Below are 23,509 nucleotides of genomic sequence, written 5' to 3'. Positions count from 1 at the left end.
TCCTCCTCGGCATCCAGTCCCCAGAGAAGCGGACACCCAAGAGGCTGAGGGGGTGGAGGCAGCTGGCATGAGCCAGGGATGGGGATGGCTGAGGCATTGCGGGGGCCAGAGAACCGGTCCAGATGGAGAAGCTAATGGAGGCCGCAATGGCTGGAGCGCAGAGTGGTCCCTGACTCTGGCTTCCAGTCAACGGGGCACTAAATGATCTGTGCCATCTTGGGTAAGGCAGGTAGGCTTTTGAGCAACAAAGAAAACAATTGAGCCATTGACGGATGCACAGTCTCCATCACAACCCAAGCCTCTGCATACGCAGGGATGCTTGTCTTTATTTAAAAAGGAGCCAGTGTCTTTCTTTAGCACTAACACAGCAGTGGCCCTTGGCAATCAGACGTCATTTGCACAACACTCTTGGAAGTCACACCTGCGAGGCACACGGCACAGACATCACACTTTGGGCAGCACGATCGCCCACACAGAATACATTTCTCACTTCCAAAGTCTCCTTTAAGAAAAATATCAATCCCCAGGTCAGAGCAGAATGGATGGCTCTGTCCTGAGAGGAGGGGCTTGCTCTCCAAAGCAGCGTGGTGGTGACCGAGATTCCCCAGGAAGGTGTGACTCCAGCTGGGACACTGCCAGGGCCCTTCTCTACTGCTGAGAGATAGAAAGGAGCTGTCCGTCGCCCACAGGTGGGGGCGAGCCACTGGGAACCTGGGCCTGTCATCAGCATCCTGAGGCCCCCACACAGACCAGTACACAAATAACTCCAGGCCTACGCTGCTTCCAGGGCTGACAAGGGCTGCTTGCTCCTATTTCTTCGTTTTATTATTTTACAGGAACAAAATTTGGAGTAAAAGCTGGTAGCTCTGGAAAACTTTTTCTGGCTCTTAAGAGAACAATGGCAAACTGGAGTGGAGAGAGGGTCACCTCTAGACTTTCTGTTGACTCTCCCGGTGTGCAGGAATCAGGGGCCCTTCGATGCCAGGTGCAGGGTTAGGTGGGGAAACCAGGGCTCTTGCCAACCCCGTGGCTCAGGTGTGTTCCTCAGGCCCAGCTCATCACAGGGGCTGACTCTGGGCTAGCCCATGCTCCTTCAGACAAGGCATAGAAATGCTCCCACACAGACAAGGTTTTGTGTGTGTGTGTGTGTGTGTGTGTGTGTGTGTGTGTGTGTGTGTGTGTGTGTGTGTTGACGGGGGGCAAGGGGCACAGTGAGGCAGAGAGGAAGATAATGTTGAGATTGACCCCAGAGGAGGGAACAGTGGATTCTAGGAAGCATCTCACTATGCAGTGAGGTCCAGGCAGGGCAGGCAGGTCCTACACAGGAACTGCTAAGCAGGAGAGATCCCACCCTGCATCAAGCTCCTCAGTCACTAACATTCTTCTGGGGGAGCATTCCTTCATCTGAGGTTTTCTACAGGACTTCATCCCCACAGTCCAGTTCTGGCCTTTCTCCTATCCCATTCTGGTAGAATCTGCTGTCCCGAGGGTTGGGCTCCTTGGTGTCACAGAAGGTTCAGGTGCTCAGCAACCTTGCTCCTCTGAGGAGGGCTCCTCTGAGCCTTGGTGGGCAAATGTCCTCAGGAGAGAGCCGTTAAAGCAGCGAGAGCAGGGGCTGAGGGGTGGGAGTGTGCCACTGAGGTCCTCTAGGTCGGTGGTGGGCCCCCTGCCTTGACACCTCCCCAGGCGACTGGCATAGAGGCTGGTGTGGGAAGTCGCTCCACGGTTGCCATGGCAACCGGTCTCTCTTCCCCAGCCAGCCCGGAGGGCTCCAGGTGGGAGGCACAGGTTTGCTGCAGGCGCCGCCAGCGCCAACGTGGGAGGCATGACTGGGCTACTCGCCAGTCGCCTCAGGTACCGAGGGCTCGGGCAGGTGGGAAGACTTGGCCTTAACAGTCATCCTGATTCCAGAAATTTCTCTTTGGGTTAGACTCGCACATCCGAGGGCTGTGTATGAGAGACCTCACCTTGCCTCTTGCATCCCGCGCTCTCCTGCAGGGTTAGCCGATTTCCAGGTTTCTTGGGTTGGACTCTGCAGCTTTCCCTGCTCAGGCTGCCGCCTGCAGCAGCCACTGTTCAGAGAACGTGCGGGAGGAGGCCTGCAGCCAGGCCCAGCAGGAGCAGGGACAGCAGGGGGACTCGGTGCACCACGGCCACTGGGGGTGGGGGAGGGGGGGGGTGACAGGTAGTTAAGGCTGGAAGCACCAGGCCTGTGGGAGGCCAGCTTGGTGCTCACACACAGGCAGCGCTATTTCTGTGTGCTCCACTAGCTCCAGTCTCTTTTCTGCCCCACGACTATCTTGCCTTTCCCCGGTTTCTTTACATATGCATTTCCTTCCAAATTATGCTGCATGCATATTTATGCCTTTACCTCAGATCCACCAAGGACTATCATTTTCAGCATTTATGTTCATGATCCTGGTCTATTTGGGTGACAGGCCAAAACTCCTGACTCGGTTATCTGCAAGCCTCCCTGTTTGGACTTTCCTGGGATACTTCACCTTGACAGTGTATGAAATAGGACGTCTTCCTCTGCCTCATCCAGGCCTGGGATACCCTTCAGTTTCCTCAAAGTTTTAATTCCACACCCCCAGTGGAAATGGGGTTGTCTCGGGGCCCATCACAAGTGTTGGCACAGAAGGCCTGCTCCCCTACCTGCACCTGAGCATTGCTGTGACAGCATCCCCTCCAGGGCCACCACGTAGTCAGGACCCAGCCATTCCAGGTATGTGGTTTTCTTCCCAACAGGTATTGCTCGTACTGTAGCGTCTTTGAAAAGCAGGTCTTGGCTGTGGTATTTGGAGGAATCAAACATTTGGAACCCATTCTGGTTGTGGTCATCTCCAAACAGGTCCTGGAAATACCAAAAGCAACTGCTAGGTGTGGGCTTACGGAAAATCACAGGGGTCCCCAAGAGCAAGCATTTCAGGGCACCAAGACTTTCAGCTGAAATCACCTACTTAACCACTGACGAGCTTCTGTCCTGGAAGGAGTTTGGGGAAAGCTTTGCACAGAGGCACCGTCCAAAGACAGCCAGATAGGTCACACCCGACCGGTTCCTGAATGCAGAAACTGAAGTGTGAGGTTTAGAGCAAGAAGGACCCAGAACTGAGAGATGGTGCAGATGCAGTGAGTCAGGGCTTGGCTAGGCCCGCTCAACAGTTCTCAATCTTTTTGGCAATGCTTTCCCGTCAATCTTATGGGTATCCTTTCCAATGAGCCAAGACAATCTCACAGAGAGAGGCCTTTGTTCCGTCACCAGGACTAAGAGAATAGGGAGCTGATGATGCCACTACTAACCCCCATCAGTGTGGGTGTGGGGTGTGACCCTGCTACTTGCTTCCCTGATGGGACTCCTTGGAGGGAATGTTTGTTGGACAGCTCCAAAGCGCTAGAGGAAGATGAGACACAAACACAATGGCGGAAGCTGTACATACAGCCAGACGTGGTGGTCTATGCTCATACTCCTAGGACTCAGAAGCTGTTTATGCATACCGTGTGTCCACTGTTAAGTAACAATCAAGGGACAAGGAGGAAGTGGCCATGGCCATCAGTCCTTTTGGAGGGAACTTGTAGATTCTCCTGAAGCTATCTACTCTCTCAGAAAAATGTACACCCACACAGTCTTCGTCCCCACTTCGGAGAGCATGAGGGACCAGTCGGGGGGAGCCACGGCTTGGAGGGGTTGCTCTTGGAACAGAGTACATATAATTCCAAAGTTTAGAAACAGTCCAGTCTATGGTTCTGGTGGGTCAAAAGAGGGCACATTCACCCTAATAAATGGAGCTGGGAGGAGAGCCAGTCTGGTGTGGGGACCTGAGAGCCAATGAGAAAGTGATTCCAAGAAGAGGGTGAGGCTCAGGGGGAGGGAGCTTCAACCAATGCTGATGTGAGCTCAGGAACAAGAAGGTCCTAGAAAGTGACCCTTGGATCCCGCAACATGGGTCACGGTGCCCATGACAAGAGCAGTTTCAGGGACCTAGTAAAGGTTGCCCAGAGTAGTGTGACCTCCAAGAGAGCCCAGGAGAGGGACGGATTGGCCATAGGGTGGAGACAGCTTTGGAGGAGTTTTGCTCTCAAAGGGAGTGGAGGGGCACTTCCCGGGCACGTATGAGGCTCTAGGTTTGAACTACCAGGGCCACACAACAGTAACAGCAGGAGCAAGGAGTGGGGCTGTAATTATCAGAGGTACGAGGCCAGGAGGGTTCGTTTGCTACTTGTAGATGGTGAAACAGCATGTTTGTCTGTTGGTGAAAATCATACAATTGTTGCCTAGCCGCCTCAGTTTCTTGTGAAGGTAGGCAGACGCCACCTAGGGGCTTGGCTCACCACTGCTGCCCACCCTCTGAGGTCCCTCTAGCTTGGCTCACCTGGGCCTTGTCCAGGAGTCCATACACAGTGAAAATGTTTGTGTCCGGATGAACCATGACAGCTTGGGATGGTATCTGTGCCAGGTTGCAGGCTTGGAACTGGCTTACTTCAGCCCGGGCCCCATTGGGGCACAGTAGCTCATAGTCTTGCGACCTGAGGTGAGCAGCCCAGGGCTCAGGGTTGTGGCCTGGGAGATGGAGTGGGGTGGGAAGAAGTGGGAGAGAATCCATGAGACCCTTCGTCAGAGGAGGTGGTGATATCTAGAATGCTTCCCAGACGCTGTGCTCTGTTCTGTCACAGGAGTGACAGAACCCAGCTGGGCGAATGTGATGAGGAGGAGTGGTCAATGGGACAGGTGTGGGTCACAGCCACTGCCTATGACACGGCAGCGTTGGCATTATCACCTCCACTTTACAGATGACAAAACCAGGGCTCCTAATGTTTTTTTTGGGGGGAGGGGACAGGGTCTTGCAATATAGCCTAAGCTGGCCTCAAACTATGATCCTCCTGCCTCAGCCTGCAGAGTGCTAGGATTACGGGAGTGTGCTGCAACGCCAAATCTCGATATCTTCCTGACTTTCCCTCCCAAGCAAGAAGTCCTATCTGTGGGTTATGCCCTTGAGCCTGGGCACGGGTGACCTCGAAAGCTAAGTTCTCAGAATGCAGAGGGTCTGATGCCACCCATGGGTGTAAAACGCAGTTCCAAGGGACACTGCCTGGGAAGAACCTCACTCTGCAGATCTCGGGGCGAGGCAGGAATCTGTGTTTCCAACCAGCACTTGTGATGCTGAAGCAAGTGCCTGGGCTCAGAGCTTCCCAGAAGCTGACACCCTGGGGAGTCACATCATTTTTTTTTGTCTTAGGCGTTCACTTAGCATCCGCCCTCCTCTCTTTCCAGCAGGAACACCGAGCGGGTTCCACATGGAGCTAAAGATAAAACAGCACCCTGGGGGGCAGGTGTGTCGTGGCTGCCAAATCTCCCCCAGCCCTCTCCAACACTGCCAGGTTTGGGGGACTAGGCAGGGCTCTCAGGCTCATGCGGGGAGGCCAGCTCCCTTCCCTGGAAGGTGGGACCAGAGGTTCTAGGTGGCAGTTGGGCAAGGAAGCGGGGCTATAGCAACAGGGAGGGCTTTCTCCAGCTCGGCTGGGGCTGAGTCCTGTGACCTCAGTGGCCTCCGGGGACTTCGAGTGGAATCTGAATTTTGAAATACTGATGTTTTTCCTACGTGTCTTACTTGCCTTCCGGGCCACAGCTGTGCCCCCTGAGCTGTGTCTCTGAGAAGACAGTGGAAAGGTGAAGATGACTAAGCCTGGTTTTGGGGGATGTCAAGGCCTGGGGCACAGCAGGTAGGTGAAAAGTACAAGCATTAAGTGCTGTGGACTCAGCCCCAGCCTTTAACACAGATGTGGCTTCTCCACCTGGGTGCGGGGTGATGGAAGGTGAGAGGCACTGGACTCAGGATCTTGGAAGTAGCTTTTGGGGTCCTGGGGGCTCTTCTGCCCCAGTGGAGACTGGGAGAGTGACTCTGGGAAACATAATGGTCTCTGTGATGAACCTGGCTGGGCCCTGTCTTAGTGCGACTTGAGTGGACTTCCTTGCACAGGGCACTGACCTGCTCGTGACCAGTGACCAGAGGAGAGGTCTTGCAAAGCCCCCCCCCCCACACAGGCTTCAGCGCCCCAATAAATACCTGCAGAGGGGCTGAGATGCAGTTACCACATTGCAGTGGGATATGAACTTGAATTCTGGACCAAAAGAAGGCGTCCCCAGCCGAACCTTCCAGACTCAGTCTCTCCTGGATGCTGCTCGGTCTCCAAACCCAGCAAAGCCCTATGCCTGGGTTGTTTTGGACCAAGAACAGCCCTCCCTCCCACCCGCCTTTGCTCCGGCCCAAGCCCCCTCGTGTACCATTTGTATTCTCAAAGACCGTTGTGTGCTTGACAAAGGCGACGTCCCCTGCCTTCTCCGCAAGGCACCTGCCACAGGAGAGAGCAGGGCAGCGGTCAGAAGGAATGCCCCGCCGGGGGGCCAGGCCGGAAGACCCCCGCCCTGCCCGACAGCTGCCACCAAGTACCTGAAGGCCCCGTCGTAGCCGTAGTACCGCTCCTGGCTGCTGCCCACACACCTGTTCCGGCCATTCTCGTCTCCCACGCAGAGCGCACACAGCGAGGAAGGGTAGTTCCTCGGGTTGTTGACGGGCACACAGCTGCCATTGAAGAACTCGCTGACCGCTGGGGCCGAAGGGAAAGGATGGGATGAGGGGCCCCCCCCCCCCGCAGAAAGAGAGCCCCCAGGGAGGGGAAGGGCTGCAGCCTCTCCCCCAGCCCGCTGGCCTGGGCCTGAACTTCCTCAAGGATGGGGAGGTCACTATCCGAAGAGCTAGTCGCCCTTCTGGAGCAACTGCCTACTGTCAGGAGAGGGGGCGGTCAATCCTAGTGTCCTCCACGTGCTTTGAAGTAAGAAAACTGTTTATTTTCTCTGAGTTCCCAGCCAGGAGAGAGAGAGGAGTGGGGCCAGTCAGCTTAAGGACCTCACTGGCTTTGGACTGTGAGGCTGTGGGGAGAGATTTGCATGAGACGCATGGCGGGCAGCTAGCAAACATTTCTTATTCCGTTCTCATCTTAGCACGTGGAACATTGAAGCACTTTCTAACAAGGTCCTCAAATGCGAGGGGCTGCTAGGTGTGGGGGCCACCCAGGCCCATTCTCGTTCCCATATACCTGTGTTGGCCAGTGTAAATTCTACTCGGATTGAGTGTCTGGAATCCTTAGCCATACCATGAAGCTGTGTGTGTGTGTGTGTGTGTGTGTGTGTGTGTGTGTGTGTGTGTGTGTGTGTGTGTGTTGGGGTGCAGCTCTCAGGACCGTGTCAAGAACAAGACCTGTGAGGGTGGATTCACAGGCTCCCGACCCTCAGAGCTGACCACCTCCCCATCGGATCCGGAACAGCTTCGGGATCCGTGTCCCTCAGAGGGAGGTACCTGTGAGGACATCACAGTCCTTGGGCCGGATGAAGCCCCGCTGGATGAGGGAGCCTATGGGCACATCCCAGCCCGCAGGACTGCCCAAGCCTGGGTGGCAGGAGCGCTTGCTGCGCAGCTCATCCAAGGTGAAGGAGTAGGAGCTGTCTCGCCTCACCACAGCCACCACAAAGTAGGAGTTGCTCCTGTCCTCCTCTGCAGGGAGATGGGCATCTTGAAAGGGGTCCTTTATCAGAGCTGTGATCCATGCCTCAACCGTCCCCTCCTGTTTCTCTATCTCATCTTGTGGGTACCCCACAGGCTTGGGGGTGCCCAGGCTGATGTCCCAGGACCCTTAGCGAGCAGCTGGTGTCTCCACTCTTCACCCGGCTGAAGCACCCCAGGAGCCCTTACCCATGATCTTCCTCACACCCAGGTGGTATTATTCTCACTTTCGGGGAGAAAAGCAGGCGCGGCTGAAGCCTTTAGGCACATTTCCTAAGCCCAGAGATTTCTCACAGCCAAGTGGAAGGGACCAAATGTCCCAAGGTCAGTCCTTAAGAGGACCAAGGACAAACTCAAGCCCCAAGCCACCGAGAAGGTGTGACTGAGTAAATAGGCAGAGGGCTCCACGTAATGTCAGGGAGAGGCCAAGGACACCCTTGCAAACTGTGGTCTATACGTATGGCCTGGGTCGGCCGGTAAGAAGGGCTTTTATAGTTGTTAACAGGAATTTAAAAATCCGAGGAATATGCAACAGAGACCGGCTGGGCTCTGCAAAGACTACGGACCCTGCCCAGAAAGTTTTCAGACGCGTTAGAGGTGTGCATTGCTCAGACTGGTAACTGAGGCCTGGGGTAGGAGGGGCTCGCTTCACGACAGAGATGAGGCACCAAGAGGAAGCTGGAGGCTCTCAAAATGATTTAGGGTCTCAAAATGATTTCAGAGTTATAAAAGAATGGGCCACCAGACAGGGGCAGGTACACTCACCGGCATACAGCTCCCCAGCGGCCGGGACCAGGCCGTACATCTTCCCTGCTGTGTAGATGTCCTCTCCTGTCAGGGACACTGCATCAATATACCCCACCTGCAGGGGACAGAGAGAGTCGCAGTATGCTTCCGGATGGCAGGAATCCCTGGAAATGGCAGGCCTTTTCCCCTCTTGGGGGAAAGAGTGGTTTGTGAGCCCTGCCTCTCTTCCTTTGGGAGTCACCCTGGTTGGGAGAATCCCATTTTGTTCCTACCCCGTCCGTCCCTTCCCGTACTCGTGAAGATGCCAGGCCCAGAGCTGCTGGGCAGATGGAGGGCTAAGGGCAGCCAGTACAGGCGCGGGGGGGGGGGGGGGGGGGGGCGGCGGCACCCCAGCTCCTGCCAACATAGTTTTTGAGAACATGGCTGCTGAGACTCCCAAATCCCTGCTTGGTCCCAGGGGACTGCCATCTCCCAGAGGCCTGAGGTCTCTCAGTACTCCTCAGTGGGTGGCACATTGCAAGGACAAGATATACCTGCAATGGCAGAATGGCCCAGAGATGAGAAGGTGACAAATCTGGGGCCTCAGGAGGATTTTCCTTGAGTGTTAGGGGCAGATCCTGTCCGAGAAGGCAGCAGGCAGCTCTTCTCTCCAGCTACCCTGGACCTTTCCTTCCAGATCACCTACGCCCTACCCCACCTGCCCATTCTGGAGCCTTTTGATCCTAGCCTAGGTAGCTAGCATCCTAGAAAGGGGTTATGTGGCAATAAAGCCACAGGAATATGATACACCCCAAGAGAAGGGCCAGGCTGGAGAAAGAGGGGTCCGGCACCCTATGAGGGTACCCCCACACTATATAGCCCACAGGTGTGAGGAGGTAACAGTGGGGGTGCCTCTGTAAGGGCTTTCTGTTTACTCAGAGTTCCTCACACTTCTGTGATATCAAGGAGGACCCAGCCTGAACCCACAGCCCCAGGGCCCACTCACTGTGGAACTCAGACTAGGGAGGAGAACGCCACACTGGACACCAGCTCCAGAGTCTGGGAAGCTAGAACTCAGGCTCACTGGGGCCTCTTGCTGAGCTTCCGAGGGGGCCTGGGGCAGACTCTGCTCTCCACAGGCCTGGGTGCCCCTTTCTCTGCCAAGCCCCTCTGAGGCTGAGTGGAGGAGTCTCCAGCTGAGAGACAGCTGACCCTGCCCTTCCAATCTCTTTGTGCTGTGGCATTTGGAAAGAGCTACCCAGACGAAGGCCAGTCTGCCAGGCACCAGGACAGAGACACCCTCTCCTCCCAGCCTCCCTTTGCCTTAGTCTCCAACCAAAGAAGCCAGGAGGATGGACTGGATGGGCTCTGAGCAAGGGCTGGGGTTTTCACTGTGGATCAGTGGGTGCCAATGCCCCTGAATGGATCATAGAACGTGCTCAGGGCAAAGACTAAAACCAAATGCAGTAGAAAGAAACACCACACATTCTTTCTATCCCTTTATATGGAGGATGCTTGGTTTTCAGACATTCCTACTAGAAATTTTTTGCACACGAGATCTCCAAACACAGTGAAGTCTACTGAGTGTGGGCCGCCCCAGAAACTCCAGCGAAGGATAATCTCCCACTCTCGCCATGTACAGGGGAAACCGAAGGGAGGGAGACTTTCTCAGACCAAAGGTCTGCTCCCAATCAACTGTGCTCTTTCTTCTTCCCTTCCCCTGTGAGCTGGTCACAGCCTCCCCCTCCACCCCCGCCACCGTGCATTGGGATGGGAGATAAGGACCATGCCAGGTACTGCAGCTGCCTCTTCCCTGGCCCACTCCACCTGGATCTGTTCCATGCAGTGCTCAGTGGACTCAGCCGACACACACTGGATCTCTGGCTTCAATCTCTGCCGGCTGAAGGCCACAGCCATATCTCCGCACTTCTGGATCTCGGGTGTGGACAGCACGCACCAGCGTAGGTAGGGGGGCAGCCCTGTGTAAGGGTACACATGGGGGCGGGTTCTTCACCAGGAAGCCTTTCAAGCCAGAGATGCTTGAGGCAGCCTGGCTGCTGTGTATTGAACTCAGTCTGGCTTGCTGTTTCCTTGGCCATAGCGATGAGGGCTGGAGGCCGGGAGCCCGCTTATAGGCTCCTGCATTACTCTACACAAGAGATAACACCTGAGCCCATAAGGTGATGAGGGAGGAGCAGGAAGCTGTGAAGTGAGAGTTGACAGTTCTGAATCGTTCTAAAACAGGCTCTGATGGCCTGGGTCCCAGACCCTGGAAGCTCTCCCAGGGTTCCACAGGTCACACAACTACAGGACTGCTTCCTCCCCAAACCTGAGGTAGAAGTGACTACAGGGGCCACAGGCACACTCCAGACTGCCTGGGTAGGTGTCCTGCCTGGCAGCCTCATACAGACAGAATCCTGCCATGTTGCTTAGGCAGGGATGCCACTGGAAGGGCAGGGACCGGAGGACTCACGGTTGGGGTCACACAGCAGACCCTTCATGGCATGCAGGTATTCCTGGCCCAGCCAGGCCTCGTAGTTCTGTGTGGCAATGGGCACAAGCTCCAAGGTGGAGTCTTTGAACAGCAAGTTCTTCTGGCCGTAGGCCTCGGAGCTGAACATCTGGAAGCTGCTGGCCTCATGGCCGAACAGACTCTGCGTGTCAAGGGTAGAAGCAGGGTGGTGAGGGGATTGCGGGCTGCATCCCGTCCTCCCAAGTTCAGTCACCTGAACCTCTTCCTGCGGCCTCAGGCCGGGTGCCCACTCTGCCAGTTCTCCGCATTGCCTTCCCCGACCCTCTGCTCCCTCCGCACCCCTCTGCTTCTGCCTCATCGAACCCCACCGTTTGAACACAGGGCTCGTGGCCCAGGTTTAGATGCTTACGAGCACAAGTAATGACTGGGCAGCGACTGCTGTAGCAGGGTCTCTGCCAAACACTGTTTGCCAGTTAAGCAACGGCAGCTGCCATCTTATTTGCCCATAGGTTGTGGCTTTGCTCTTCAGAGGCACATGCAGGAGGGGCATCCACTGAGGGGGTGCCCATGCTCTGGCCATCCCTGCCTGCTTGCAAAGTGCTCTCCGTTTCACACTGACCTGGCTGCTGGTCCCATTAGGTCTGTTCCAGGTGGAGTCCTTCCAGACCTTAGCCCCGAGTCCCCACCCTCCACCCGAAGGGGCCGGGGCTACCTGGGAGCTTTCAGGGTCCAGCATCCCTCCTCACCTGGCCTTCACTGAGCAGTTGGAATATGAGGTCCCCATTCATGTCATCCCTGACCACCACGGCATGCGCAGGCACCCGGGCCAGGTGGCATCCTCTCCACTCAGTGACATCGGCCCGGCTGCCATCCCTGCACAGTAGCTGGAAGTCCTGTGACATCAGCGCCTTGCCCCAGGACGGCAGGGTTTTCCCTGGAAGGTGGGAACTGGAGAGTCAGCTCCTGTGCTCATAGAGGGTAGGAAGGGCAGTGGGGGATAGGAGAGGGGTCTGGAGGAGGCTGGGCATTTTGGTGGTGGGAATCTAGCACTCATAATGAAAGCCCTTCAGCTATACACACCACCTTGGACATAAACACTTTCTACCTCTCACAATTTCTGTTCAGCTATACACACCACCTTGGACGTACACTTTCTACCTCTCACAATTTCCTTTCACAATTGAGATAAATGTGAGGTAGCGTGCCACAAGAGAACACACACAAACCTGGCCACATACACAGGACAAGAGGAGTAAGAAACCAGAGCTGCTTAGGGTGAGAGAGCCAAATGTAGCAAAGAAGGCAGGGATAGGGGCAGGGGGGAGGGGAAAGGAGCAGGGGACAGGGGGCAGAAGACACAGGGAGTCACCTGGCAGAATCCCCAGAGCTGTGGCCCCGAGGGAGAAGGATAATCCTCCAATCTTTGCCCAAAGCGCCAAATGTTACTATTTTGGTTTATTCCCCCTTAAGGTCTTTTTTCTAATTCACCTTCTATTTCTCTTTTCTAACGCCTTGAACATAATTAAGCACATCGTTAATTTTGCACACTGCGTTTTCACCTATCTCTACATTTTCCGCATTATTTTTATAAAGTCTATGTTTCCTTTCTGCAGATTTATTTATATTTTTGTTTGCATCTATTCGTGTCTGTGTGAGTGTGTGTGAGTGTGTATAGTTCTCCGTGGAGGCCTAAAGAGGGCATCAGATTCCCTGGAGCTACAGTGTTTGTAAATTGATTGATGCCTGTGTTGGGACTTGAACTCAGGTCCTCTGGAAGAGGAGCAAGTGCTCAACTGCGGAGCCATCTCTATTCCCAATTTCACACATTCCTTAACAGAAACACAGTATTTATCTGAGATTGGCAATCAATACTAAACAGGAGTATTATGAAAAGTCATCTTAAGGACTAGACCCAAACTACAGTGGGTCCTACCTACTGATCCCCCTGTAACTGCTAAACCAGTGGTCCTCAACCTTGCTAATGCTGCGACCCTTTAATACATTCCTCATGCTGTGGTGACCCCCAACCATAAAATTACTTCATTGCTACTTCATAACTGTCATTTTGTTACTGCTATGAATCGTAATGTAAACATCTGATAGTTCCGATGGTCTTAGGTGACCCCTGTGAAAGGGCCATTTGACCCGCAAAGGGGTCGCAACCCACAAGAACCGCTGCTCTAAACTCAAACCAGGGGACTCTGCTAGGAAGTGGGAAGGCAAAGGTAACCTGTGGTTATGATCATGAGAACTCTCACTCACAGCTAGCAAAAAACCAACCCCTCAAGCCGCAGGCACACCCAGCAAGGCCGTTTCCACTCAGCACACAGACATGGAGAGCAACCTCACATCACACAGAACGCGTCTCTCCACATCCGGCCTCTCTCCACTTTAAGCTGCTGAAAACCTGCCAGTATCTGTGGTCTAAGAGCCAAGCACACCTTTCAGGCCTCCATCCGCCATTCTTACTTCTCAGCTTCCAGGAGGATCTCTCTATGTAGCCCTGGCTGTCTTGGAACTCGCTCTGTAGACCAGGCTGGCCTTGAACTCACAGAGATCCACTTTGCTTCTCTTTTCCTAATGCTGGGATTAAAGATGTGCACCACTATACCTGGCTCATGAAGATGTTTCTTAAACAACTAATTCTTTAGAAACCATTAGATTACTGCTCAAACTTAGAAACACAACAGCAACCACACACACACACACACACACACACACACACACACACAAACAAAACAACAACAACAAAATGATCTGGGGCTGGAGAGATGGCTAAGCAGTTGAGAGCACTGGCTGCTCTTCCAGAGGACCCGGGTTCAATTCCCAGCACCCACACGGCGGCTCCCAACTGTAATTCCAGCTCTAGGGGATCTGATGACCTCTTACGGCTTGCTTGGGCACCAGGTGTGCAAATGATGCACGGACATACATACAGGACAAACACTCATGCATACATAAAACTACAAAAAAAAAAAATTAAGTGCTGATTCAAGCTCAACACATCCCTATTTTCCGCCCTCCTTCCAAATTCTTCTTTGCCTAACCCATCTTGGGGCCTGTATCCGGGACAGTTCATTTAGACCTTTACAAGATTGGACCCATCAAATTGTCATGGAGTGGGAGGGGCTATCAAGACCCAGTCCCCCCTGATTCCATAAGCAGTTATTACTCCTGAGGGAGGAGGAAACAGTTTTTCCCCCAGTGGTGTGTAGCCACTAGGGCCCACACTCTCGAAAGTAACTCCTCACCTCTGCTCCTATAAGTAATCCTAGTTAAACTCATTGGTTAAAAATCTACAAGGAAAGCCGGGCGGTGGTGGCGCACGCCTTTAATCCCAGCACTCGGGAGGCAGAGCCAGGTGGATCTCTGTGAGTTGGAGGCCAGCCTGGGCTACAGAGTGAGATCCAGGACAGGCACCAAAACTACACAGAAAAACTCTATCTTGGGGAAAAAACAAAGACAAAACAAAACAAAAAACCCTAAAACAAAAACAAACAAAAAAGTAAATCTTGCTGCATATAATTTCTACTTCAATTTAGGGAGGGAAAAAAAAAACCCTTATTGATATCCAGGTAAATCCAAATTAAAGGACAGTTCCAGCCGGTTCTGTAATCCTAGCACTCGTGGCAATCCTCCTGCCTCAGCCATCCAATTACTGGTATCATAGGCATGAGCCACCATGTCTGGCTGAATGTGCTAAAACTCAACTACTACAAAATTAAAAACAAAATGAAACCAACACATCCCGGCAACCCATCTTCAGCGAGACTGTCCAGGAGCAGGCCAGTCTTCTCCAGGTCACTGGGGCCACCAGGAAGGGACAGGGCAACCCACAGCATCTTGGGCAGGGTGTGTAGACTCAAGTGGTCGGGGACAGAACCCCACTCCGAGCAGAGCCTTGCTTGGCCCCCACTCTTGCTGCCCCAGGCAGTAGGACCGTCGCCGGTGAGACCCACCGTCCGCCTTCTGCAGGTGGGGAGCTAAGGTACATAGATGTGGGGCTTGTCCAGAGTCCCCGGGGAGACTCGGAGCAGCACTCAGCCGGACTGCTTGCTGCCATCCGGGGCCAACCCGGGCAGCTCCGGCCGGCCGGCCGATCCCACTCACCATCAGTGTTCTCCAGCACCGTGCTGTGCTTCACAAAGGCTACGTCACCTGCTCCTTCCGCCAGGCACCTGTGTAGGAAAAGGCACCAGCCTAGGGAGGGCGTGACCCCTGCTCCGGCCACTCAAGCCCACCCATCCCCGGAAGTTTGACCAGGGCTGCCGGGGATGATTCTAGGAGGCATATTTTCACAGCTCTGCCGTTCTGGGGGGTGGGGGGTGAGGGTGGACTGCCCCCAGATTGTTGGCTGTGCGGCTTTGCCAAGTTGTGGACCCTTCCTGGCTTCATCATGTGTCAGGTGGGACAGTAAGGTAAGTGGGGTGGGACTCCTCTGAGCTTGAGTGCTCTCTGTCTGTCTGTCTGTCTTTCTCTCTCTCTCTCTTTTCAAGACAGGGTTTCTCTGTGTAGCCCTGGCTGTCCTGGAATTTACTTTGTAGACCAGGCTGGCCTTGAACTCAGAGATGTACTTCCCTCTGCCTCCCAAGTGCTGGGATTAAAGCCACCATGCCCAGCTATGAGTGGTCTCTTACAGTCAGTGCAGGTCCTGAGCTGCCTTCCTTGGCCTGCTGTCTGAAGCCCAGACACCCGAGGTATTTTGAAGATGACTCTCCTCTGACACAGGGGACTAGTCTAAGAGGCCTTTCATGCCATACCCAAATATCCCAAGTGGAAAGGATCTCGACTTTCATATATTCTCCCAATATGGGAGGCAGGTTGGGAGCTCCTGGGCGAAGGGGCTCCTTGGGTCCTCACAGTAGACTGGACTACTGTGAGGGGGCAGGGGTGGGGACAGAACACTGGGGTCTCTGAGGGCATAAGGAAGAAGGGGCAGATAGCCAGGGACATGGGGGGATGGTAAGGACTTTGTCCTTTTTCTGCGGTAAAACTTGTTCTCTCTTGCCACCGGGGAAGCCCCCATCCTAGGCGGGGACACTGAGGACTGATTGCTACAGGGTCTAGGATTCTCATGGCATTAGACATGAGCCCTTGGGCTCTCTCTTAGGTCACGAAAGGCTAAAGTGCCTGTCAGGACCAGCATAAGGAAAGACCCACCCTGATGGTCAGACATCGGAATGGGGGCCCGGGAGCAGCATCCTGAGATGGATTTTTCCATTCTCTCTGGTCAGAGCCCTCCCTATTCTAAATCTACCAAACATGTTGACTTTGTGAGCAAATCCTGCCTTGGCACCGTCCGGTTTCGTGTTTATAAACTAACCCGGACAGCTGGGCACAAAGAGCTCTTTGGCGGCGCGGCCCACACCGTCATTCCCGCGCACACTTAGCTCTCTCGCTGCACCCTGCCCCAGCCCCAGCCCCCTCACCGGAAGGCCCCACTGTAGTCAAAGTATCTCTCTAGGGGGCTCTTGTCGCACACGTTGTGCCCAGAGGAGTCGCCGCGGCAGAGACGACAGAGGGACTCAGAGGAACTGGTTTCTCCTGTTCCAGGGACGCAGCTGCCCCCAAAATAGTCACCAACAGCTGTGGGAAGGAGCAAAGAGAGGTCACTGACCCCACCCTGGGAAGTCAGGAGAGGCACCAGCCACCGCATTCCAGCGCCAAGTGAGGAAACCCCAGTATTCCCAGACTGGGCCCTCGGACCCGGGTGGGGCTGCTGCCGTGGATGGGAAATAAAATGTTTTCTCTAAATGTCTTCGTAGGACGACAACTGGATGAAAATTGGATTCTGTCTTCCCTGTAGGGTTTTCAAATCAGTGACCAGCAATCTTACCAAAAGAGGGGGAAAGTACTGAAGAGACCCAAGTGGTCAAGTGGTCTGACCCACTGGTCTGCATAGATTTTGCGGGTTTTCCTTTTCTCTTCTTCCTCATTGGTAAGAGCCCCAGAAGCACTGCTTCCACAAGTACTTGCCCATACGACTGGTGGACCACCCACCCTCAGCCACCCTGAGAGGCTGTGGCCCTGTGTTCTCCCAGGTTGTCAGTTATGCCGTGGCTGGGCCCACAAGCCACTTGGGGGCCTGTGGGTGGCGTCAGTAGCATGTCTGGGTCCTGAAAATGTAGTTTCTGATCCTGGAGAGCTCGGGACATGTGTCTAGACAGAGACCACCCTCGCCAGCCTACACAAGGTCCATCTCTTCTTGGTTTTCTTCCTACAGCTGTGGTTGGGTCCTCCGTCTGGCTGTGTTACCTGGGACATGGGAATGGGCAATGTGCTCTGTAGTAGCCAACCAGCCAGAAACTCAAATGGAGGCCACCAGGCCTGGCCAGCAGAGTGGAGGGAGGGACTGCTCCGGCTGTAGTCAGGGAAGGCTCTCACAGGAGGTGGGGCTTTGCAGGTTCCAAGGGGGCGAGGCGTGAGAGTGACTTGAGCAGACTCAGCTGAGAAGGGCCTGAGGTCCTCACCTTTGAGCACATCGCAGCCCATCACCGAGAGCTGGCCACTCTCCACTAGGTAGCCAATCGGCACGTTCCAGCCCACAGTCCGGTTGACGCCTGTGTGGCAGGACTTGGCGCCCTTCAGGGTGTGGATGGTCACATTGGAATTCCTCCTGACCACAGCCACGGCGTAATAGGAGGTGCCAGCGTCTAGGAAGAGAGAAGTAAGGAGTGAGGACAGCCCGGGAGAAGGACACAGGTGATTCCAGGAAAGGCTGGGCGAGATGGTATTCAGTGCGCATGCGTGTATGGATGAATGCCTGGACGTGTGCTTGGTTTCCTAACGTTGAGAGAGCTGGAGGGCATGCTCTCTTATACCACAAGATCTCCCCTACCCCGCCACGCCCCTCCTCTGCCTCATGAACTAGACAGTAATTCATTCAACTGTTCTCATTTCCCTTCTCAAGCCATCTGGCCATTGCCGGGTCTCCATTTGCTCGAGTCAGGGGAGCCTTTGATTTCTAAAAGCTGAAACCCTTAGGGGGACGTGGGGATTTGAAGGAGGGCACCGCGGTTATGGAGAGAAGATAGCTGAGGGAGCAGGGTAGGAAAAACCACATCATGGTGTGTTGAGCTGTGGGGGTGGGAGTGGGGGTGGAGATGGGGGTGGAGATGGGGGTGGAGAGACACAAGGAGCTAGTGACGCAGCCCCAAGTCACTCAAGACCATGAATGGTTCTGCGCATGTGAGCTCTGCAGCCCCACAAGACTCGCCTGGGCCCGCTGTAGAGAGGGGTCATTCAGAAAAGGCACATCTACAGGGACTGAAGACCAGGTCAGTCACATACACCACACACACACACACACACACACACACACACACACACACACACACACACACACACACACACCGGTCTCTGTGTCTCCCACATACACACACAGCGTGTGGTCATGGATGTTCATGATCAGAGCATGCTTGGGTTTGAGAAAATTAAGCAGCTGTTTCCAGCCATCAGGTCCTGCCTCTCTCGTGAGTGACAGGAGCGGTCAAGACCTCTCCCACCAGGCCCATCACTGGAGCCCCGCCCCATCACTGGAGCCCCGCCCCATCACTGGAGCCCCGCCCCATCACTGGAGCCCCGCCCCATCAGCCTTCTTTTTACCCTCCTCTGTAGGCTTTCTGGCCTTTTCTTTTCCGCACAGTACTTGCCCTGTGGGGACCTGGGGTTTGGGGGTGCATGTCGGCTATCTGAATCCTGCTGTTGAAGCAGGATCTCTTCTCACCACTCCGTTCCCGACCTGGGTACAGTGGGGGTTCAGTGGGGTACTGAGTTAACCAGAGGAAGAGCTGTGCTAGGGTCCCATGAGCCAGGGCTGTCGGTGGCCTTCTCTGGCAAGTGTGAAGACTTGGATGAGGTACCCATCAGAGGTTGGCAAAGCGGAGGGGCAAGGCCTTAGGTAAGGCTCATGGAGGAGAATCAGAGCTTGGGGCACCCTTCAGAGGCCCTTTACAAAGACCGGAGGGCCCCGGAGCTCATGGGAGGATGTGGCTGCTGCCTCGCCAGCCCAGCCGCAGAGGCTGAGCATTGGTCAAGCTGTGGGAGACACACAGAGCATGTCCAATAGAGGGAGCCTGGCGTAAGTGAGTCTGGAATGGGACATGGGATGGGCTGAGGAATCTGCCCCAGCTGTGGCGTGGTTCTGGGTCTGCTGGGCTCCGCAGCTCTCACCTTCCTGTTCCCATCCCCCACAGGCTGCCTCTGAGAGGGGCACTGAAGTGTGCGTACATATGGGCACCTTGGTCACCAGGCACCTGCACATTGGATTCCACCTAGTCCTGCCCCAGGCATGGCACTGCCCCTCAGTAAGGCCTGGTGAACAAAAGTTGGGGTGTGTGTGTGGGGGGGGTGCTGTCGGGCCACCCAGGAAGAAGAGCAGACTCGGTCAGCTTTTATGTTCCCGGCTGTCCCACCTGAAGCTTTCAAGAGAGAACTAGGACCTTCTCAGAGGGGCTTTCTGCCTGGACCTCTGGAAGTGTCTGTGGACAGAGCCGGTGACCAGCCTAGGGGCTTGAGGGTCACGTGGCCAGACTGGCCTGCTGACTGTCTTCTGTGTGGGATCTTTGCTTCTCCCAGAACCAATGCCCCTTACCTTGGTCATATACTTCACCCACCACTGGCTTCAGGCCATGCTCCTTCCCTGCCTCATAAATAGCTCCTCCATCCAAGGTGATGGCATCAGCTTTATGGTCCTGATAAGAGAGTGAGGGTCAGCTAGGCCAGCTGTGAGCCAATTCAGCCAGAACTCAGCGACACTCACAGATGTCCCAGAACCCCTCAGGAAGCGCGGGAGATCACCAATGCCTTTTGCATCTGACCCAGGAGCCTTATCTTATCTTGGCCCTGCCCTAAGGGCCCAGGACTTCCCCCTTTGGCAGGTCCAGAATTCAACCTGGCTTTACCACATTTACTCTTTACAAATATTAGTTACTAATTTTACAGGATCATAACAGACACACACACAGTGAAAAACCAGAAGATGCAAGATGGAGCTGAGCAGAAGTATCTCTTCACTGTGAGGTCCTCAGCCTTTTGCCCCGATTCCCAACCAGGCTTTTCCTCCAAGAGAGTTCACGCAGGACCGAGGCTGAGAGGAACGGTCATTCATTATTGCGGCCTTCTGCCCTTACAGGGCTGGCCCCACGAGTGGATCAGTTCTCAGAGGCCTGTTGGGGGTCAGGCTGCAATGGAGACCCAGTACCTGTCCTATGGTTGATGCCAGTTCAATGGGTCTCCCATCACCCAGACTAGCTTTCCTTTCTCACACAGTTACTCAGGACCCTAGAATGGAACCTTACAAGCCTCATTCTGGAAAGCTCCATGGCAGTGAGTAATCATCATGGGCTATGAAGTCACTGTGTTGGTTAACCCCCCCCCCCCCGCCCTTCCCCCCACTTGGACTTGAAACAAGCTACAGTTATCTAAGAAGAGGAAACCTCAGTTGAGAAAACACCTCCATCAGATTGGCCTGTGGAGTATTTTCTTTTTCTTTTTCTTTTTTTTTTTGGTTTTTCAAGATAGGGTTTCACTGTGTTGTATAGTCCTGGCTGTCCTGGATCTCACTCTGTAGACCCGGCTGGCCTTGAACTCACAGAGATCCGCCTGTCTCGGCCTCCCCAGTGCTGGGATTAAAGGTATGTGCCACCTTTGATGGTTGGAGCCTTTTCTTGGTTGATAATTGCTATGGAAGGGCCCAGCACAGTGTGGGGAGTGGCATCCCTGGGCAGGTAGGTGGTCCTGGATTGTATAAGAAGGTAAACTGAGCAAGCCAGGAGGAGCAAGCCCATAAGCAGCACTCCTCTGTGGCCTCTGCTCCAGTTCCTGATTCCAGGTTCCTGCCTTGAGTTCCTGCCCTGATGGACTATAAGAAATAAACCCTTTTCCTTCCAAGTTGCTTTTGGTCATGATGTTTATCACAGCAGTAGAAAAATAAGCCAGGACAGTCACTGTGGCTTGCTCTCTCCCCCATAAGTGGGGAGCATCCCTGTTGCCACCCTGGCAGGGCCATTGTGCAAGGAAAATTCTACCAGAGGATTTTCTCCACTTCTTCCTTTCCTCACTGGTGACTGTCTGGACTACAGCCCCCTCCATTCCCCCCCCCCCCGCCCCCACCTCCCACCTGGAAGGAAAAAGTCAGAAGCTTGTTGCTGGGAAAACTCCAGATTGTATCGCCCAGCCTTGGCAGAGGGACACCGGCCTCTTTCCCAGTGAATGGGGCTGTTGTGCTCCTCCTGAGTCAGAGCCCTCTTGTCTGGGCCAGGGGTGGGGAGCGGGCAGGAGGGAGAGGTCTCACCTTGATGAGCTGGACACAGTGGTCAGCAGAGGTGCCCTGGATGCAGAGGAGGGAAGGCTGGATGCCAGCCCCCTGGAAGGCCCTGCTCATGTCTTCGCATTTCTGCTGCTCCGGATCCGAGATGGTGCACCAGCGCACCTCCATCACACCGAGTGCTGTGGGGCAGTTGACATCATATCCTCACCTCTCTAGCCCGTGGTGACCCCACCAGCCTGTATGGCCAGTTCCCTGCCACACAGCCTTGCATTCACACGGAGAGGCGGCGAGATGCAGAGGCAGGCCAAAGCTGTGCTTGCAGATGGGTGGTTCAGAACGCAGCCCACTACACAGCCATGGAAAATCCCTGCCATGGGGCTCAGGCTGGGGAAAGTGGGCACTGGCCCCAAGCCTAACAAATTCTTGTCCCCTTCCAAAAAGGGCACTGGCCCAGGATCCCACCTCAGCTCTGTCCCTGCCCTTCCGCTCAAGAACGGGACCGCATGACTGAGTGGGTAGCTGTGGGTGCCTGCCTTCTGCAGTGGGGGCAGAGTCAGGTCCCTGTCAGGGAACGTGCCACAAGCCAGGGAGGCTGAGGAGTGAGTAGGTGGATTCATGTTTCTGCTCCCTTAAGGGTGACTTCAGGAGACTTATTAGCAGGTGAGAAGCCCCCCTTCAGTGTTGGAAGTCAACCTATGCAGAGCAGGACACACAGGGCTTCCTTCTGAGTTCCTTGATCTGACCAGGTCAGAGTCCTAGGGAGCGTCCCAGCAGGGGCCCAGAGGACGGGGTTCCAGAGTTCCTCGGGGTTGATGACTTTGCAACCAGGATCCTCTAGAGGCCTATACTTCAGGGAAACATTTGGAAATTGCCTTTGGGCTGTTTGTCTGGGGGCTGTGTCCTTTCTGCCGACAGCCTGCTCTCCATCCTCACCAAAGGTTGCCACCTGGACATTCCACTGCCTTCCTGTGCTACAGGGCTCAGAGCACCCAGCCCTTGTCCCCAAGGCTCCTCTCTTCCTCCTCCTTACCCTCTTTTTCTCCTCCTCATAAGGGCTGCTACATCTCCTAAGCTCCCTCCCGCCTTCCACACCAGACAGGCCACTCTAGGACTTCTTCCCCAACATATGGCACGCATTTTCGAGGCCTGACTCAAGGTTGCCTCCTCCAAGAAGCCCTCAGGACGTCTGTGGTGCGTCCTGGTAGGTGCGAGGGGACCGTAGGCTTAGCATAGCACTGCTGGGTACCCTCCCCTCCCTCGGGGACACTCTCACCAGTGTGCAGGGCCAGGAGCAGCAAGGGAGCCACGCTCAGGAGCCTCATGGCAGAGTTGGATTGGCTGGGGTCCAGGGGGTTCGGGCCTGGCTTTCTCCTGCTTGGTCTCACTGGGCCTCCACTATTTAAGGGTGGCCCTGGCAGAGTCCACGCCTCTGACACACCCCTCCCTGGATACCTGGGCCGGTCAGCACCGCCTTGGCTTTGGCTCTGGCACCCCCTGCTGACGCCTCCTCCGCCCCCAGCTGGTCCAAGGTTGCTGAACCGACACAACTGCTCCCTGGCCCTCTGTCCTCAACAATTTGCGTTCCAAACCATCCTCTTCTATGCTAGAGGACCCCGATGTCACATCCTATTGGACAGGGACACATTCAGATTCGGAAGGAAAAGAAGGGGGAAGGTCAGAATGGGAGCTGGAGGGAAGCTGGTCACCGGAATTCGCTGCCACCTCCTCCCTTCATACGCAACGCACCAAGGGTCTGGAGGCGTGGACGATGAACCTATGTAGCACTTGCCTGTCTGGGGAGGGACAGCTGGTTGGAGGGACCTCAGGGTCTAGGCAACTGCTTCTGCTTGGGCACAGAGAGGAGAAGAGTTTGCCTCCGGCTACCCCTGGAAGTGGCAGAGAAGGCACTAGGCCCAGGTGTCCAGGAGAGCGAACTCAGCACTGTGTTATGAAAGATGGTCCGAGGACCAAGGAGGAAGGAGGAAGAAATGGGAAGAGGAGCAGGGGAGGAGGGCAAGAAGGGGGAGGGAGGGAGAGGAGGGAGGGAGGGAGGGAGAGGGAGGGAGGGAGGGAGGGAGGGAGGAAGCTCACAGAAAGTGTAGTAACTAGCGGAGGCAGGTGAGGCCAGGCAAGGGAGGGAAGGGTGGTCCTCAGAACAGCTGTATGAAGTTCACCCAGGAACCTGCTGGGACTCTGACCTCAGGCCCTTTTCATATCCACTTGGTCCACAGCTCTGCACATGGGGCCATCAACCTCTGTGTGTGTGTGTGTGTGTGTGTGTGTGTGTGTGTGTGTGTGTGTGTGTGTGTGTGTTTTGTTTTGTCCCCCCCACCTCCCGCCCCCGCTCCAAACAGTAGAGTGTGAGAGCCAGTGTTCCAGGTCGACCGGTGCCCTGGGCCTGGTGTTTTGTTAAGATACGTGGGAAACAGAAGGCCTCCTCTCCTGCTCCCTCCCCCACAAGAAGAGGGTCTGGGAAGTAAGGAA

The 23,509-nt window shown here is 54.9% G+C and overlaps 1 protein-coding gene across 3 annotated transcripts; it reads right to left on the bottom strand.

Moving 5' to 3' along the window:
* Positions 1-282: 282 nt before the first annotated feature.
* LOC128111970 (melanotransferrin) lies at positions 283-22,404 on the bottom strand. 3 transcript variants are annotated; one of them, XM_052740564.1, is made up of 16 exons: positions 22,299-22,404; positions 21,050-21,204; positions 19,349-19,448; positions 17,226-17,408; positions 16,185-16,341; positions 14,866-14,933; positions 11,502-11,689; positions 10,756-10,936; positions 10,110-10,261; positions 8,322-8,418; positions 7,353-7,547; positions 6,447-6,603; positions 6,281-6,348; positions 4,371-4,558; positions 2,656-2,854; positions 283-2,156 (listed from the first exon to the last, which is right to left on the bottom strand). In XM_052740564.1, exons 1-16 carry the CDS (start codon positions 22,345-22,347, stop codon positions 2,077-2,079), a joined length of 2,217 nt encoding a protein of 738 aa, XP_052596524.1. In that variant the 5' UTR covers positions 22,348-22,404; the 3' UTR covers positions 283-2,076. The 3 variants fall into 3 exon arrangements, with proteins under 3 accessions (XP_052596524.1, XP_052596525.1, XP_052596526.1); XM_052740565.1 differs by lacking the exon at positions 7,353-7,547; XM_052740566.1 differs by lacking the exons at positions 17,226-17,408; positions 19,349-19,448; positions 21,050-21,204; positions 22,299-22,404 and adding an exon at positions 16,592-17,216.
* Positions 22,405-23,509: the final 1,105 nt, after the last annotated feature.

Source organism: Peromyscus californicus, unplaced genomic scaffold (genome assembly GCF_007827085.1).
Source record: "Peromyscus californicus insignis strain IS unplaced genomic scaffold, ASM782708v3 Scaffold_16__1_contigs__length_79575227, whole genome shotgun sequence".
In the NCBI taxonomy this organism is placed as follows: domain Eukaryota; kingdom Metazoa; phylum Chordata; class Mammalia; order Rodentia; family Cricetidae; genus Peromyscus; species Peromyscus californicus.
Note: the sequence above shows the minus strand (reverse complement) of the source record. Positions and strands in the feature narration are given on the sequence as shown.

What these genes read in the sequence shown, in the direction of transcription:
- LOC128111970 (XM_052740564.1), bottom strand. Translation starts at nt 22,347, where the DNA reads ATGAGGCTCCTGAGCGTGGCTCCCTTGCTGCTCCTGGCCCTGCACACT. An exon ending in AACTGCTCAGTGAAGGCCAG is followed by an intron (nt 10,937 to 11,501) that starts GTGAGGAGGGAT and finishes CTTGACACGCAG; the next exon opens with AGTCTGTTCGGCCATGAGGC. An exon ending in ACAGCAATGCTCAGGTGCAG is followed by an intron (nt 2,157 to 2,655) that starts GTAGGGGAGCAG and finishes CCCCACCCCCAG; the next exon opens with TGGCCGTGGTGCACCGAGTC.